We start from the raw sequence: 18,768 nt of genomic DNA on the forward strand, positions 1-18,768 counted from the left end.
AACTACTTTTATTTAGAGTCCAGTCACTGTCTGATGGCACCCTACTGTGGTCTAACTACTTAAGAGGCTGGGGCAGAAGCATCATTTATATCTAGAGTTTGGAGTTCAAGACTAGCTTAAGCATCCTGGTGAGATTCCATTTTAAAAAAAGAACAAAGGAATAAACAAAACAGTAAAGAATGAGAGAAGATATAAAGTCTATTATATGTATTTATGATCTTCTTTCCTGCCATGGCCGACAGAGTTCCATCAGTGTTAAGAAGGAGGCATAGGGACTGATGAGGTGGCTTACTGGGTAAAGGTGCTCCCTGCCAAGTCTGGTGAACTGAATACCAATTTTAAGAGTTATTAATACATGGCATCTATACATCAATCTGAGGATTGGAATTATTGCACCACTTTTCTATTTTGAGTGACTGTTTTTCTGAATTTAGGTGCTGCTGTGGCCGGCTGATTCAAGAACATCATGGGTTAGATTATGACTGGACCCTCTCAGCCGCTGGGGACGAGGGAGATGAACAGTGGTCTGCTGAGAAGCACACAGTGAAGAGCCCTACAGACACCTTTGGCACCATTAATTTCCAAGATGGAGAACATATCTACCACTCCAAGGTCTGCTGATAACCCGAAGCATCTCACTAGTTTTGAACAGAAGAGACCTTTCAAGTGTACTTCTAAGGAGAGAGAGCCACATATCATGGCTTTACTTCAAAGGGAGCCATGTCATTGATCCACTGCCACGTCTAGCCAGGTCTTCACTTCCCTTAGGTGTGAAGGGCGTTGTCTGCCTCTCAGGTGTAGGAATAGGTCCAGATGGGCAAGCAGATGACAGTCTAAGTAGGTTATAGCAGCAATGGGGACTGATCTGAGCTGAAGCTCTTAGGGCAGTTCCACGTTCCCTGCTTGTGAGTCCCTTGACACACACTGAGGGTGGTCAGATGACACACCAGTAGAGTTCATTATCATTTTATTGTTAGATGGTTTATTGTTAGGTGTTGTGGGGTCCAGGTGACAGTGTTTCTTCACTATGGTGTTTCTCGTAAGTTCTCAAAATTAGTTTTCTTGGATGACTTTAATATTGTTATGCGATCCTATGGCCTCTGTTAACTTTATACATTTATAGAGTAGCTCCTTTTAACATTTTAGGGTTATTTAATCAGTTTGTTACCTGTGGGTGGTGCCAGGGAGATGTCGCTGTTTATGTGGTCAACAAGGTGCAGAGTCTGCACTTGCAGGCAAAGTGGAGTCAAGTCGTGCTTGTAAAGTGGACTCTCTCAGGGCAAGGTGCAGCCTGTAACACTACGGTTTTACACAGCATGCCGTCCGTGACTTTGGGCAGGGCACAGCCTGATTTTAGCAGCAGCCAGGAAGAAATAGAGAAGAGGGATAAGGGTAACAGTGTCCTTGCAGGGTTCACCCCCAATGACCTAACATCTTTCCATTCGGCCCTACCTTCTGCAGCTTCTGCCATTTCCCATTAATGCTGGTGAGTAGGCCTTTAACCCGATGCTTTTGAGGACACCACAGATCCAGACTGTAGCATACAGTGTTAACAGGTCAACTGGTCCTCAGGTGTACTCTTCTGAGAGCAATCATCACCTGATGTTTTCTGAGCACCTGATTTCCCAAGTAGAGCAACCTCAGGACACCTGAGGGCCAGTCACGCTCTGGAGGTGACCATCAAAGGCAGCTTAATAAAGTTGCAGTGCGTGTCTAGAGGAATCCATATTTATAGTTATCCGTCCTCTTGCCTTTAACTATGCAGGCTTATTTCTGTTTTAGTTGACAGAAAAATTCCCCCTCATTTTCTGATCCCCTTCGGAGTCTGATTCTTAGAGAATCTATTTTCCCTTCAAGTTTGACACTCTTTCCTTTTGTTGTTTTTGTTTATATGTTTGTTTTGTTCTTGTGAGACAGGGTTTTTCTGTGAAACAGCCCTAACTGTCCTGAAACTCACTTTGCAGACTAGTCTGGCCTTGAACTTGGAAATCTGCCCTCCTCTGCCTCCCAAGTGCTGGGTTTAAACGTGTGCACTACCACCACCAGGCTTGCTATTTTTTAAAAAAGACATTTATTTACTTACTTACTTATTTTATATTTGTGTGTGTATGACTGTGTGTGTGTGTGTTTGAGTGTGAGTGTATGACATATGTATGGGGTGCTGGTGGAGGCCAGAAGAGGCTATTGGATGCCCTGGGTCTAGGGTTATAGGTTGTCATAAGCCACTTAATATAGGTGCTAAGAACTGAACTTGAGTCCTCTGGAAGAACAGCAAGTGTTCTTTACCACTGAGCATCCCTGCCTCTCCCCTTTTTCTCTGTATGCCTGTCTTTATCTCATTGTTATTGTTGATTTGTGGTGGGGGTGGACCCCAGGACCTTCTATGTGTAAGTCAAGTGCTCTATTATTGTACCATGATTCCAGATGTTGTTTATTCTTATCCACCTTTATTTACTCTTTTTTCTGCATATCCATTACTTAATGTGTGCCTATATACTTTGTATGGTCCAAAAAGAATAGGTTTTCTCTATTGACAATGGTTGGCATTTGGGGAGGGACACAGGAAATAAATATACAATCCTCACAAAGGTGGAGGATGCTATATGAGCAGGTTCTCTGAGAGAATGAAAGTGATAACCCCTTCTGTCTCAGAGAGAGGACACAGTGTGCAACGAGGAAGACATTCAAAGGTAGAGAAAACGGGCCCCTGTGTTGAGCAGAGATGTGAAAGTGAACAAGGAGAAGGGGCCCAGTGAAGAAGTTGCTTTGCTTGTACAAAGGTCAAAGAACATTCTGGAAAATCGAGAATAGAGCTAGATATATCTCCTGGCAATTGGCTTATTTTTTTCCTTAAATTTGTTTTTATTTGATGTGCATGGATGTTTTGTCTGCATGTGTGTCTGTGCACCACATGTGTGCCTGGTGCCCATGGAGGTGGGAAGAGAGCATCAGATCTCCTGGACCTGGAGTTACAGATGGTTGGAATTCTTTATTTGGGTGCTAGGAATTGAACCTTCATCCTCTGGAAGGGCTGCCAGCTCAGCAACCACTGAGCCATCTCTTCGGCTCCCACAGCTTTTGACTGTCATTACAACTTGTGTATCTGAGTGCATCTTACTTCATGTCTCAGCAAAATGTGCTTCATCCTTCCAGCTCATATTGAGTAGCATCTAATCTTGAGAGAGACTGTCTTTTGTTTCCTTCCGCTGCAGTTTTCTTTGCAGAGTCCCTCTCCTCCACAGTACCCCATTCTACAAAGGATCTGAGAGAGTCTGCTTATTAGGTTGAGCCTGGGGGAGTGAGTTACTTATAAAGGAAATAGAAGAGAGGTGTTCCGTTGGCCTTTGGGTGGAAAACCCAGTGCTAATAACTTAGTTCTTTGCAGTGTTTATCCAAAGAGCAGTATCTTCTAGCATGGGGAAGATCTAGAGTTGAAGACAGGCTCACCCTAGAGAAGAGCTGGGGTACAGACAGGTGAATGGAACCCAGGCTCCCCCTTTGCCCTCACCCATTGCTCTCAGCAACAGACCCATCTCATAAGGGTCTGCTTGTGTTTGCCCTGCTGCTGCAGTGTGTTGTAAGGCCTGGCAGTACAGTGCCATATCTCGTACATGGACTCACGGTCTGCCTTCTAGTCTTCCTATTACACGTGTGTAATGATAGCTGTACAGATCAGACGGTCAGAAATTTTAATATTTTACTCATGAAACAAAGTGTTCCTATATTAACAAGTTTAAAGATAAATAGCAAACTACTTTGTTATTTTCGAGGCTACTGTGATAATTTATACTTGCTTGTATGGAGAGTTCTACCCATGCTTTCTTTTGACATAGACTTGTATTGTAATTAATGTTTTCCCAATGTCCCCCTTTTTTCCATAACCTTGGCTCATTCCTGCTGGTTGGGATTCTGTCTGAGGAAGACGAACTCCTCTCACTGTGCAGAACTGTGGCCAGTCATGCCCTGTAATGTCAGACCAGTGGTTCTCCTAGGTGTGACCTCACTGGTCTTTTCTTTGGCTAGCACTATCAGAGATGAATGTACTTATTTTCAAAAGAAAATTTTCTCAGAGGGATAATGGTATGCAAAGAAATTATTGGTAGATAAATTAAAAACACAAGTTCATGCTCCTGAATTTTTAAAGTGTCTACAAATATATGAGAAGGATCAAGTAAATGCAGAGTCATGGGTTGTTGAAAAGTCATATTTCATCTCCTTTGTAAAGTTCCTCTCAATGGCTTTGCTGATGTACTGATGAAGTATTCCTGCCTCACCTCCAGCCTTCTTATGAACCATGGAGTCCAAACCTCCAAACAGAGGAAGCTTATCTGTCATGGTTTATAATTCCCAGAAAGAAGTTGGAGGGAGTGTGGAGCCTTTAAAAGAAAACATTTCCATTAGGTGAAGTTAAACTTTCAGAGAGGCCCTCAACACTTCCGACCAGGCTGAGGCTACCCTAGTGTCCCTGCTGTGTGCTGATTTTCTCTACTGACTTGCATGTTGCACTGTGTTCTCTTCATGGGTGTATACTGTCCTTCCAGTACATCAGAACGTCTTGGGATACAAACTCAGAACACCTGTTGCATTTAATGTTGAAAGAGTGGAATATGGAGCTGCCAAAGCTTGTGATCTCTGTCCATGGGGGTATCCAGAACTTCAAGATGTCCTCTAACCTCAAAGAAGCCTTCAGCCAGGGTCTGGTCAAAGCTGCAGAGACCACAGGAGCATGGATAATTACAGAAGGCATAAACTCAGGTAAAGCGCATGCCAGATCCTTACCTTGCACCCCACTTTCCTATCTAACCATGAGTCAAATACCCTGCTATCAAATCCCTATTCTATAGCACTCACAGCAGATTTGGTGATGGTAAGGAGAAAGACAAATCGAACCAAATCAAACAACAAAAAAAAAATCTCCCACACAGTGGTCTCTGAACCGCATGCCTTTATCTCAGAGTTAATCTTCAGGGTGTTTTACTGGTACGTTTGATAACACTACAATGCTCAAGATGTTAAGCAGTACATGGAACATTCTAGCCAGGCAAGAGTAGTGACCGTGTTAGAAATTGGTCAAGGAAGAGAATTATTCAGGTCCTGGTTCCGTGGTAAGAGGAAGAGAGGTTAAGAGAGGAGAGAGAAAGTCAAGAAGCCAGCATCCAATTCCACAGTGCTAAGAGTCTACCTTAAGAATGACATTTCATATATGATTGTCTATTTGTCTGTGAGAGTCATTGTTTATCTTGATCTATGAGCTGAAATTTGACTTCTGCTCTGGTTGTTTCATAGGAGTGTCTAAGCATGTTGGGGATGCCCTAAAAGCCCATTCCTCTAAGTGTTTGAGGAAGATCTCAACAGTTGGAATCCCTCCTTGGGGTGTCATTGAGAACCAGAGGGAACTGGTTGGAAGAGATGTGAGTAGACAATTCTTTCATAACAAAGGGAAATGAAATGTATCTGAATTGCCATCTTTACGATGGACCCAACTATCTGAGAAGACAACTCAGATGTGATAAATCCCAAACCAACTTAATCTTCCTATGGCATCTGTCATCCTAGATCATAAAATGTCACTTCTGCCTTGCAGTTGCCTAATCCAAAACCTTGGATTAAGTTTAGAGCAACCCCTTTTGTGTTATGCCTCAAATTCAACCTGTCGGTAAACTCTCAGCTCCTCCTTCAGAGTATAATCAGAATCTAACTTCTTTTTTTCTCCTCTGTCATTGAGACAGAACCAAATGGCCATGCTCTGACGCCCAAATGCTCGGAAGTCCCCCTTTCTCTTACTTTTGTGTTCTGTTGTAGTCTAGCCTCAATGCAATAGCAGAGTAATGCTTTTTTCTTGTTTTTATTGAGCTATACATTTTTCTCTGCTTCTCACCCTTCTACTCCCCTCCCCTTCTACCCTCTCCCATGGTCCCAGTGTTCCTAATTTACTGATGATATCTTGTCTTTTTCTACTTCCCATGTAGATTAGATCCATGTATGTCTCCTTAGGGTCGTCTTTGTTGCATATTCCAGATATTAATCCTCTGTAGGATGTGTAGGTAGTAAAGGTTTTATTCCATTTTAAATTCTGCCTCTTCAATTGATTAATAGTCAATTTTAGAAACCTCTAAATTTTACAGCGTCCTATTTGTCAATCATTGTTCTTTTTGTTCTGAGTGGCTAGAGATGTAGTCAGACAGTCTTCCCCTTACCTATATCTTAAAGTGTTCTTTCTATATTTTTTTTTCTAGAAGCTGCTGAGTTTCAGGGCTTACATTAAGATATTTCTAAAATATATGAGCAACTTAAGAAAATATCATTTATAATACTATTAACATTCCCAAAAATTAACAATAATTAATAAGTATCCTTGACTTCCCAGTGAAATCTAGTTTTTCATTGCTTCATAGTTAAAAATTTTTGGTTTGTCTATATTCATTGTATAAAGTAATGGACTTCATTACAACATCTTCACACACATGCGTGTAGCATATCGGACTTAACTGTTGGTGGATTTTTTTTCTTTCCCACATGACAGTTCCCAAATAACCAATACAGAGACTCAATATTAATTATAAATGCTCAGCCCATAGCTCAGGCTTATTATTAACTAGCTCTTACAACTTAAATTAGCCCATTGCTTTTAATCTATGTGCTGCCATGTGGCTTGTGGCTTTACTTCTCCTCCAGCATGTCTTGGTCCCTCTACATCTCTTGGTGACTCTGAGACTCTGTCCTTTTTCTATCTAGCATTCTCGGTTTGGCTCTCCTGCCTAACCTTATCTTGTCCAGCTATTGGCCAGTCAACTTCTTTATTAAAACAACGTGAGTGCCAAATCTTTGCAGCATACATAAGGGTTATTTTACAGCACACATCTATTCCCCCTTACCCTCACTTGTGCTTTGTTCCACTAACCATGTTTCTCTTCCTCTTCCAGAAGAGTATTCTTCTACTTTAATGTCCTTAAAATCTAAATTCAATATAGTTTCATAGTTTTAAATCTTTTGTTTTTTAGTAACCAACAATGTTCCATATATTGTGATAGACCAATACATTTTTTGATTTTCAGTTTTCCTTATTTCCTTATAATTCATTTGGCCCCATATATGACTTATCATGCCCCTATAATAACTTATAATTGATACTTACAATTAATTGCCCCTCCAATTTGTTGAAGAAATTAAATCATTTGCCTCAAAAAGTTTCTGACAGTTTGGATTTTCCAGATATATAGCCTATTGAAGCAGGCCTAGCATGTTTTTTTTTTTTGTCTCTTGTCTTTCTTGTAAATTGCTAGTTTGATCTACGATTATATTCAATTTCTTTTGTGCAAATTTATGCCTTGAGAGGAGCTATAGCCCTTTTATGTAATATTTGATATCTACCAATTTATGATTTTTGGCAGCCATGTTCTAGATTTAATTTTCAACAGTAATATGTCCTAGTTAGGTTTTCTATTGCTGTGATAAAGACCATGACTAAAAGCAACTTCGGGAGGAAAGGCTATATTTGGCTTACAGGTTACGGTTCCTCATCAGAGAGGAACTAAAACAGAGACCATGGAAGAGTGCTGCATACTGGCTTGCTCCTTCTGACTTGCTCACTTTGCTTTCTTATACATCACAGGACCATTTGCCCAGGGGTGGTATAACACACAGTTGCCTGAGCTCTTCTACATCAATTATTAATATAGGCTTGCCTATAAGCCTATCTGGTGGAGGCATTTGCCCATTGAAGGTCCCTCTTCTCAGATTATTCTAGCTTGTGTCACGTTGACAAAAAGCTAACCAATGTAGGTAACAAATGATATTTAATTGTAGCATTCTTTTTGCACTTACTAGCGTAACACCCTATAGAGAGAAATAGTTTCATCAACATATGTATCAGCTTGTGCTACATGAGAATACTGAAAGGGCAAGGCACTACCTGATACCTTATTTGGCAATTTTCAAAATCTTGGGATGTTCACCTATTGTTCTTCAAAGGTGAAAGGTGACTTTTTGTCTAAAGCTTATGAAATTTTTTCTTTTTTCTCTTTTTTAATTGATTTTTTTTTATTGAGCTCTACTTTTTCTCTGCTCCCCTCCTTGCTTCTCCCCTCCCCACTTCAATCCTCCCCCAAGGTCCCCATGCTCCGAACTTACTCAGGAGATCTTGTCTGTTTCTACTTCCCACGTAGATTAGATCTATGTATGTCTCTCTTTGTGTCCTCATTGTTGTCTAAGTTATCTAGATTGTGATTTGTAGGCTGGTTTTCTTTGCCTTATGTTTATGAATTTTAAGCTGTTTGATGTGATCTCATCTATTCATCCTGTGACTGATGTAGTGATATTTCGTTAGTATTTTAATAAAGTTTGCCTGAGGATCAGAAAAGTAAAACAGCCACACTGGCCAGCCTTGCAAATTAGGCAGCAATGACTTGCACCTTTAATTCCAGTAGCCACACTAACTTGCCATAGAAGCCTGGCAGTAGTGTGCATACCCTTAATCCCATAACTACAGGGGATTACAAAGTGGGAGGAGACAGCTCTCAGTCTCATTCTGAGATTCCTGGAGGCAGGATCGCCATTTCAAACTGAGGTAGAGGTAAGAGCCAGTGGCTGGCTATTTTGCTTTTCTGACCTTATGGTTGAACCCCAATTTCTGTCTCTGAGGTTTTATTAATCGGGCTTCACTTTGATTGTTTATGAAGTTTAGTATCTGTGTATATTTTTATGCCTTACCATAATTCAACCCCATAACATTGTCAATCTTAAGCATTTCTCTCAGCTTTTATTTTGCACTATTTTTTTCTCTGAATGCAAAACATGAAGCAAACCTACCAGTGACTTTCCTTTTGGTTTCTGGCCTCTGCATTATTCTGTGGAATTATAAAGTTAATCATTAAAGGCTAAGGCCTGTTGTTTCTCTGAAGTCTTACAAAAACCCCGTGGTACTGGAATGATCATTATCCTTACTTACACATGAGAAAAAGCGAGACAGAAACTACCCAGAGTTAAAATTAGCCCGAGATTACACTTGGAAATAAGAAGTGGAGCAGCTTAAGGGAGAGTCCATAAATGTAACAAAGACCCCGAAGTCACACTGCTGTCTGTTATCCTGTATTTCATTTGGGATATGTGAAAAAATAGTACCAAAATGTTATTCTAAAGTTTACTAGAATGATTTTTTGTTGGATAATGGTGTAGTCTATGGACTGGTGCCCATCCTTGAACTGTTTTTTTAATGGTCAGAAAGTAAGTACCAAAAATGAGAAATTACTTTTTAGAACCATTTTAGTAATATGACTACCAGGTCATCTAAGCCCATGGTCGGGTGCTTATTGTGCTGAAGTGGGTAGGGTATGTGTGGATATTGCTCAGCTTTTCTTTTTCATGCCCTGCAAGGTCCCCTATTGTTGAAGGGCATTGTTTGATCTGTAAGAAATGGGAAATTTTTAAAAAGATAAGCTTGTTGAGAAATATGGTCCTAAATAGTCAGTAATACTTTTCATCTAGATACGGTGTTCCATTAGTGTAGACGAACAGGGCTTAGAGTCAACAAGGTCTGTGGAAGGACTCTGAGGCCCCTTCGTCCTTGCTGTCTCTCAGGTAGTGTGCATGTACCAGACTGTGGGTGGCAACCCGTTCAGCAAGCTCACCACCCTCAACTCCATGCACTCTCACTTCATCCTGTGTGACGACGGGACAGTGGGCAAGTATGGAAATGAGGAGAAGCTCAGGCGGAACCTGGAGAAGCATCTCTCCATGCAGAAGATACACAGTTGTAAGTTCCATTGGGGCCAGCATCTGGCGGCCGCGGGGTGGGGTGCTGGGGCTTGCTAGTGAACCAGGTGCCTCCTTGTCATCTACTCGGGGTGAACAGACCTCAGGGGCTCCCTGCCTTCGAGCAACCAGAGAGTCCAGATAACACACTTGAGCCAAAAGATCGAAGAAAGCAGGATGTTGGTTGATACAGTGTTGTTGGTGACGGTAGGACAGAAAAATAAGTCTTTGGAGGACAGGGTAGTCGGGGGAGATTTTCTCATGAATGAAACTTTAGCAAGGCATCCAGGAGCGTGTAGGGCTAGACAGAGAGTGAGAGGGAAGTGTCCATGTGTAAATGGGAATGGCTAAGGAGAAATAAAAAAGATGAACTCAAGAGGAATATGCATCTGAACTGTGGTTGTCAAGGAAGACTGAAATTTCATGTGTCTGCCCTCGGCAGGGAAGGAGTTAAAAATCAGCACTCAGGGTACAGGTTAAAGCCGGTAGAAAGAAGAGTTTGGAAGGCATTAAAGCTGTGCCGTGTTCACACTGGTGCTGTAAGAACGTCACTTTTTGGCTGGAGAGTACATGTAGCAGACAGTGGCAATCCTGTTGGCATTACAGTTATGTGATAGGAGGCTTGTCTAGCACGTGTGAAGCTCTCTTCCAACCCAGCATTGCCAAGATCCGTCCTTCCTCCTCAGCAGCAGCAACCATAACAAATGGCCATTTGGTGTTGTTTGTGGAGCAGGCCTGCTAGTCAGGCTGGCTAGAGAATCCTTCTAGAAAGAGGCGGGTGCGGGGAGGCTACTGCTTTCTGGAGGGATGGAGACTTTTTACTCAGGCATCACCAAGTGAGCCCAGAGTTGTACTGAGCCAAGTCTTCCATAAGATACCTGAACCTTTCAAGGTGCTAGAGTTCTTTGCCCCCTTCGCGTGGTGACTGCAGAAGTAAGTCTCTAGATTTTGTTGTTGCTCCTTAGAGGCAGCAGCAAGTGTGGGATTAGAGACAACTGTGTGTTTGTTGCCTGTGAGGTTGGGCAATGGAGCTAACACTTGCTAAACTTTTAAACTTTATAAGTGTAAAGATTTGCCTATCTTGAACTTTTGTTTCAGAAACCTAGAAAAAAATGTGTTCAATAATGTTTTAGAATCCCCCTTTCCTCCATGATGAGATTCTCTGACAACAGCAACTGCGGGAAGGTTGAGCTTGTTCTGGCTCTCAGTTCAAGGGTATGGTCCATCATGCTGGGATAGTCAAGGCAATAGCAGCTTGAAGAAATTGGTTCTTTCGCATCCACAATCGGGAGGCAGAGGAATTGTACGCATGTTAGTGTCCCACTTGCTTTTCTTCATTTTATACAGTCTGGGAAGCTCTTCCCAGAGAATTCACATTCAAGATGGTTCTTCCCATATCAGTGAGTGCAATCAAAATAATCTCCCACAGGCATGCCTAGAGGGCCATCTCCCAGGAGATTCCAGACTCTTCCGTGTTGACAGCTAACACTAATCTGCCTTTTGCTTCGCAGAGGATATACTTGGGTTAGAGGCCCAAACAGCCCCCAAAAGTCAAGATCTTGGGGCCTTATGAACTTCAGGAAGTGGGAAGTGAGCACAGGCTTCTCCTGGCAGTCATCCTACGTAGATCCCTGTTTTAGTTAGGGTTTCTATTGCTGTGAAGAGACACCAGAATCAGGCAACTCTTCTAAAGGAAAACATTTAACTGGGGCTTGCTTACAGTTTCAGAGGTTTAGTCCGTTATCATCATGGCAAGAAGTAAGGTAGCACACAGGCAGACATGATGCTCGAGATGTAGCTGAGAGTTCTACATTCAGATCAGCGGAAAGCAGTAACAGAACACCACACTAGACAGGACAGCTTGGTGACAGTGTGGTACTGTTTGTGACCTGAAACAGGCTCAAGACAAGGTGTACCCGTGGTGGGGCTGGTGGTGGAAGGAGGCCCCAACGTCATCCTCTCAGTGTGGGAGACTGTCAAGAACAAGGAGCCTGTGGTGGTGTGTGAGGGCACGGGCCGAGCCGCGGACCTCTTGGCCTTCACCTACAAACACTTGGAGGATGGAGGGTGAGTTGTTGACTCTTCCCTTTTGAAAATATGGTGACTCTTCCTTCTGTGCGTGTTTGTGGGCCAGACGAGCCACATGCAGAGACAGCCATTCCTCTTTCAGTGACTGGATTTGTGCAGCAGACTCCCACCCTGTAACTGGGAGAGTGGCTATTGTCTCAGCTGAGCAATCGCCTGCCTTTTCAGGAGATCAGACCATCAGACAATATTATACCCAGACTATGAAAACACACTGCCTTCTGGAACCCTATCAGCCCTGGAACCCTATGAGATCCAGAAGACCAGCTTAGAATGTATTGTTCCAGGGGACCTGGTGGATGAATACTTCTCACATTACACTTCATCCTCCCCCCTTGCCATGTATTTGCTTATTGCTCATGGACTCTCTTGAGGGCATCTTTCTCAGTAGGGTATCCGCATGGAGTACCCTATAGCATCCCTGCTACTGGCTTGACCTCTTCTCTTCAAGTTAAGCCCATTTATTTCTCCACCAGGATTCTGCGCCCTCAGGTGAAAGAAGAGATCATCTGCTTGGTTCAGAGCATGTTCAACTTTAGCCTTAGGCAGTCTAAGCACCTTTTCCGAATTCTAATGGACTGCATGGTGCACAAGGATTCGGTAAGTATGATGAGCTGATGACTTAAAAAAAAAAAGACCATCTTCCGAAAATCAAAATATTTATCTTCACATTTTTTTAAAAAAACACATGGAATACCCATTTTGAACTCTGATGAATATAACTCTGCAAAACTTGACCCTTTAGTGTGTAAACTTGGATTCCTGCTCCACCTCCACTCTTACCCTTCCATTGCAGATTCTATCTGGGACAAAGCCCTTACAAAAACATATTACACAAAAGTTGCCAAACAGAAACACTCGCAAGGGTTGAAAGAGTGGCTCCAGGAGTCCAGTGGACCTAAGTCTGCTGTGTTAGATGACTATGTGTGTGTGTGTGAAGTCTAAAAATATAGAAAGGAAACCAAAAAAGGGTAATATCAGACGATAAAGGATATGTTCCACCACACACAACAAAGGACACATGGGAAATCAAAGAGGAAAAGAATCTGTTAAGAGGGTGCCAGGGGCACAAGAGTACCAATGGATGTGGGGATAGTGGAAACAAGAACCACAAAATCATCATATTTCATTAAAAATTGTCACAATGGATCTGACACACTCCATGCTATTTTTTTAAAAGTCAGTCTCACACTAGGATGTCCTAGGCACCTACACTATGAAGACCGCAGCTCATTGGACCATCTGTGGGCTCCATGGTCACCATCTCACTGAGGTCAGGATGAACATTTGAGGAGTCACTTCTCATTGTGAAGTAAAGGTCTTAGTTTCAATGCTTATGTGCGCAGAGGGCTCTCATGGTTTTCCCTTCCAAAGGAGGGTGAGTCGATTTGCACAGAGTCCACAATGAGGTGTTTTCCCCGAGGAGGATGCATAGTGAGCTCCACGACATGTGAGATTTTTAGTGTTTATTTTTTCCGAGTGCCTCTAATTCTTTGTCACCCTATTTGAAACAGTTTTTCTTCTGTAAGTCACATAACACCATGCTGTTTTTAAATTACAAAACCAGGACTATTTTCTTCAGTAGCTGAAGTGTTCGTCTCATTGGTACCATTTGAAGATATGTGTGTGGTAGTTTCTAAACTGCGTGATTTACGATTTCCCCCATCACAGATTACCATATTTGATGCTGATTCTGAGGAGCACCAAGACCTTGATTTGGCAATCCTAACGGCTTTGCTGAAGGGTGAGTGGCCCACCAAATTCACAGCTCCTCCTCCTTTCCTCTTCTCACGTTCTAGAGGATTCTGTGCTTTTCACCTAGATATTTTTGAAGAGAATATATGATTATTTCTTTCTTCTCCCCAGGCACAAGCTTATCGGTGTCAGAACAATTAAACCTGGCAATAGCTTGGGACAGAGTGGACATCGCCAAGAAACATATCCTAATTTATGGACAACACTGGAAGGTAAAATGAAATTTTTTTTTAAAAAAAAGTATGTTGCATGTTGGTTTGTTCAAGAGGGACAAAGAAAAAATTGGAGGAGAGATAGGTATCACTCTGATGGCTAGGCACCCAGAGAAGCAAAGGCATGTCTCTTTCTTGGTTTGCCTCCTCAAAAACAAAATTCTCTGGCTTCATGGAAGATGAAATAGGAAGTCAAAAGATCAAAAGAATGAAAAGAGCTTAAATTGATTTTTAATGAGTTAGATTTTGTTTTTTATTATTTATAACTTAAATATTATCTTAGTGTCTTACTTTTACATTAAAATGTAGTATTTATAGTGAAACATGAGAGACTACTACAAGAAGACTCAAAACAAATACATTCAGGGTCCTTAGCCTCTTAACCCAGTGCAAACACAATGTGTGTCTCCTTCTGCCTCTGTGTAGTCCTTCCTTACACGCTGAAGGGCCAGATTAGATCACAAGGCTCAGATGGCTACAGGAGCTCCTTGTGACTAAACCAAGATAAAAACTATGAATGGCAAGCCAAGACGAAGGGAACAGTTATTGCCATGAAAAACACTTATTCCACAAATTGTCTTCAGAAAGACTTGAGGATCCCCTCAGAGGCTAGTATCCCGTCAGAGTGAATCCCCTCTACTCCAGTCACGCCTCTGGTGTGTGGGCTCTGATCACATTGTCCGGGGTACTCTGCAGACATATTAGCTAGAAACCCTGGCTCTGCTTGGGGACATACACTTCCCGGAGAGATGACTGAAGTGGGAGACAGGACTTGGTATCTGTGCCTTCACATCCCCAGCCCCTTTGCTGCTCAGTCTTGATTCAGACTTTGCTCTGCATAGACATGCTGATCATTTGAGAAATGTTTTGTTTAAAGACTGTGAAGGCTTAACTTGACCACTGCCAGCTGGAGCGGGTCTGAGTTTCTTACGCATGCATTCCCTTCAACTCAAGCACTGAAAGTCCTTCATCCCTGTAATGAGGCCAAGAAGTTGGCGCAAGATGAGGACATGACCCTTTACTCAGCAGCCCCTGAGTGGAGCTGCACACTTTTTAATCCACCGAGTAGAAGACGAGAATGCTTGTGCATAAGAAGCGTGTTTGAAACTCTGCCCATGACTAATGGACAATCACCAAATCTTGGACCATTCCCATAAAAGAATCAAAGCTGGCAGCCTTTTGTTGAAGTGAGCAGCTGCTCTCCTTTGGTTGGCCTCATTTCTACTGTTACCATGCCTCATGTTCCTATTCTCTGCTATCGATGATAGAAATCAGTGAAAAGCAGAAAAATGTATTCACTATTCAACATTACAATGGTAATAATCACCATTTATATTGTACTAAGAATTTAAGTTGTGACTGTACCTCAGTTGCATTTCATTCAAGCTAACACTTGCACATGGGTTTAAAAACATCAAGTAAGGTTACAAAGCTATGAAAATGATAATTTTCTGTTTCAATGAGCCTTCTACATTTGACACTTTTGAGTATTCTGATACTTGTAACTTTCTAGATTTATAAATTGCATCACAAGGATATCTTCCAATTCGTTAAAAATTAGAAACATCTTGACCTTTCTGTCTTGTGAGGCTTACTCTGCAGAGCCGGAGGTTCTTTTTGGTTTTGGAGCTTGGTTGTCATTATGGGTTCTCCCTCAACAGCAAGCAAACTTCTTGCCTCCCTGCTATGTTTCCTGTGCCTCAAGAGTCCTTTTCTAGCTTTTCTCTTCTGTAATGATGGCATGGATTAGTAACTTTCTAAGAAAGAACATGTGAGATAAATCTTCAGAAGGCCTAATATATGCCTGTATTTTAAGTCATGACTATAAACATTTTTAAGTTTTTGTTACTATTATTATTATTTTGTTGTTGTTGGGGTATGGAAGGCACACATGCCATGGCTTGCAAGTGAAGACTAGAGGACAACTTTGTGGGTTCAGTTCTCTCCTTACAACTTAATGTAGGTTCTAAGGATCTAGGTTGCCGGGCTTTCAGGGCAAATACTTTTGCCTGATGAGCTATTTTGCTTGCCCTAGAACTACGTTTTTTTTTTCCCTGTAGGATTTTGAATGACTAGCATTGATGTTGACAAATGAACATAATTTCATCTTTAGGTCATTTGTGACCAAATTTTTTCTCTTCCCTGGAAGTTTTAAGATATTTTCTTTCTCCAAGGTTCTGAGCTTTCACAACAGTGTGTATTAGGTCTTGTCTTAATTACTTTCCTTTTGCTGTGAGAAAACATCATGACCAAGGCAACTTATAAAAGAAAACATTTAATTGGGCTTATGGTTTCAGAGGGTCGGAGTTTATGATGGTGGAGTAAAGGCCTGGTGGCAGGAACAGCTGAAAGCTCTTACGTCAGAACCACAAACACAAGGCAGAGGGGCACACTGGGAATGGTGCAAGTCTTTTGAAGCCTCAAAGCCTGGCCCCAGTGACACACCTCCTCTGACAAGGCCACACCTCCTAATCCTTCCCAAACAGTTCTATCAGCTAGAGCATTCAAACATATGGCACTCATTCAAACAGCACAACTCTACAGATCTGTTTTGCATGCACTTTCAAACTTTATTCACAGTTCCATTCTATCCCCTATGTTTTCTCTGCTTGTGTTTTTGGATTCCTGTTTCCTGAATACTTACTGAGCTGCTAATTTTTTTCTCTTGCTTTTCTTATGTTTGTGTTTGGTAAGTTTTCTTGACTTCTCAGCCTCAGGGCAGGCGCACTTTACTGATAGCATAGGGTTAGTCTACCAAGTCCCATGAGCACATTTGTTTGCTGAGTGTTGGACTGCCTTTCCCCTGTGTTCAGTGTCAACTGGAATAGATCTTATAAATAACTATGAGATAATTATTTATAATATCAATAATTAACAATCCATCAATTTATTAATACTTTATAAATTATTAGCAATGATTATTAAATACTTATTAATAATAAAATTATTAACAACAGCCCTTTGGAAGCATTCCTCCTGAATTATTTGGTTTCACCTAGCTTTTAGAAACATTTGTGTTGAATTTTTTTTACTCAAGGGTGGAGGACAGACAGGGAGATATTTGTACACGGTAAGTTTGAACTTTAGCAAAGGGTTATCTAATGCCATCTGCTGGGGAGACTTTCCTCAGCACATTTTTTAAAATTTATTTATTTATTAAGGATTTCTGCCTCCTCCCCGCCACCGCCTCCCATTTCCCTCCCCCTCCCCCAATCAAGTCCCTCTCCCTCATCAGCTCGAAGAGCAATCAGGGTTCCCTGACCTGTGGGAAGTCCAAGGACCACCCACCTCCATCCAGGTCTAGTAAGGTGAGCATCCAAACTGCCTAGGCTCCCCCAAAGCCAGTACGTGCAGTAGGATCAAAAACCCATTGCCATTGTTCTTGAGTTCTCAGTAGTCCTCATTGACCACTATGTTCAGCACATTTGTATCTTCTCTTAGTTGGTGATAATTCCAGTAATGAAGTATCTATCCAAGCTGGGAGGTATACACATTACTGCTCTTCGTGAAGGGTCAAGTGGGGACAATAACTTCCAAGTCTTAACATTAAACTCAGCACGTATACATTGACTTCACTGTGGTGTCACGGTTACATGGCATCGATCTGAGGGATCCTTGGTACTTCTCAGTTCAGTTGTTTGACTGTAAGTGGACTGTTGAGCCAACTACCATGTGACCAACCACGTTCCACATTTCACACTGCTGTCCTTATCCTCCCTTACCCCTTCATACTTATGAATTGATTTGGTTAAATAAGTTCCTTTAAAGTAGTTTTGGTAAACTTTTGGTGGGAAAATTAGATGAATACATTCAATATGCTACTTTTATCCCTAATACAGATAAGGTTTAAATGGAAAAATTATGGTAGCAAAAAGAAAACTAAAATCAAAATTAAAAAAAAAATCTATCAGCCAAATGAATGAGTAAACATTTCCCTCCACTTTCAAATTAAAAATGAACCCAGAAACTCTTGGAATTTCATTAGAATTACATTTAACACTCACCATCGGTTTGTGGGAGCTTTGAGGTTGGTACAGGGTTTAGTTTTCTCACACAAGAATGTGAATCATTCTTGTCTATGTCTTCATTTGGTTCCTGCTTTCTTAGGAAGATTGTAGTTTATAATGATGGCATCTATGTAGTGTTATCTGTGATTCTTATTTCTCTGTGTCAAATGTCTTCATACCTCTTCTTTATTCGTATCTCCCGAAGCCCGGCGTTCTAGAACAAGCAATGTTAGATGCCTTAGTGATGGATCGGGTGGATTTTGTGAAACTCTTGATAGAGAACGGAGTGAACCTCCACCGTTTCCTCACCATCCCCCGACTGGAAGATCTTTATAATACAGTAAGTATGGAACACTTCGTGCCATCTTGTTCAAGATTTGTGTACTAGGTATCTTAGCGCTTGTCTGTCTCCTTGAGTGCTCATGTCCCAACATAGTTTTCAGAATGCAGACGTACTTCCCAACTTAAGTCACACCCTTACCATGGAATCATTTTATCTCAAGACAGAGACTACAGTGTGAATAAGAACCAATTGTTTTTTTGTTCAATTATTTGGAGAATCTTGACCTAAAGTCACTATTAATATGCTGCTCGTGGGTCAGCGAGGTGGCTTACTGGGTAAAGGCACTTGCGTCCAAGGCTGATGACCAAGTTCGACCCTTGACACCTGCTTATCTGTTGGGAAAATGCCCATTGCTCGTGCCAGGCATGTTCCTGTATTGTCTCTCCTGCTTCTGTCAGTACCTCCCTCCCTTCTTCGTTGTTCCAGGTACCTAGCAGTGATCTCTTTCTAGAATTTGCACAACTTTCAGCTTCTTTTCAGCATGCACATCTTCACACTGTTGGCCACTGCTCTTCATTTTCTGTTACTGTGAATGTTCCCTTGAATCCCTCAGGAAACTGAAGATCGTAAGGGTTTGACAAGGTACCAATTGATAGAATGTACTTGCGTACCGAGA

At 41.7% G+C, this 18,768-nt stretch overlaps 1 protein-coding gene across 1 annotated transcript in view; it reads left to right on the forward strand.

Moving 5' to 3' along the window:
• Positions 1 to 18,768, forward strand: part of Trpm6 (transient receptor potential cation channel subfamily M member 6) — a 114,763-nt gene that overhangs the window by 7,084 nt on the left and 88,911 nt on the right. The window contains exons 4-13 of the mRNA XM_075975251.1: positions 435 to 612; positions 4,542 to 4,755; positions 5,287 to 5,411; positions 9,577 to 9,801; positions 11,002 to 11,017; positions 11,649 to 11,817; positions 12,312 to 12,435; positions 13,507 to 13,579; positions 13,702 to 13,802; positions 18,015 to 18,149. Of these exons, the coding sequence (XP_075831366.1) occupies positions 435 to 612; positions 4,542 to 4,755; positions 5,287 to 5,411; positions 9,577 to 9,801; positions 11,002 to 11,017; positions 11,649 to 11,817; positions 12,312 to 12,435; positions 13,507 to 13,579; positions 13,702 to 13,802; positions 18,015 to 18,149 (1,360 nt within the window). The remainder of the gene's footprint in view (positions 1 to 434; positions 613 to 4,541; positions 4,756 to 5,286; positions 5,412 to 9,576; positions 9,802 to 11,001; positions 11,018 to 11,648; positions 11,818 to 12,311; positions 12,436 to 13,506; positions 13,580 to 13,701; positions 13,803 to 18,014; positions 18,150 to 18,768) is intronic.

This window comes from Microtus pennsylvanicus, chromosome 5 (genome assembly GCF_037038515.1).
Source record: "Microtus pennsylvanicus isolate mMicPen1 chromosome 5, mMicPen1.hap1, whole genome shotgun sequence".
Lineage (NCBI taxonomy): Eukaryota > Metazoa > Chordata > Mammalia > Rodentia > Cricetidae > Microtus > Microtus pennsylvanicus.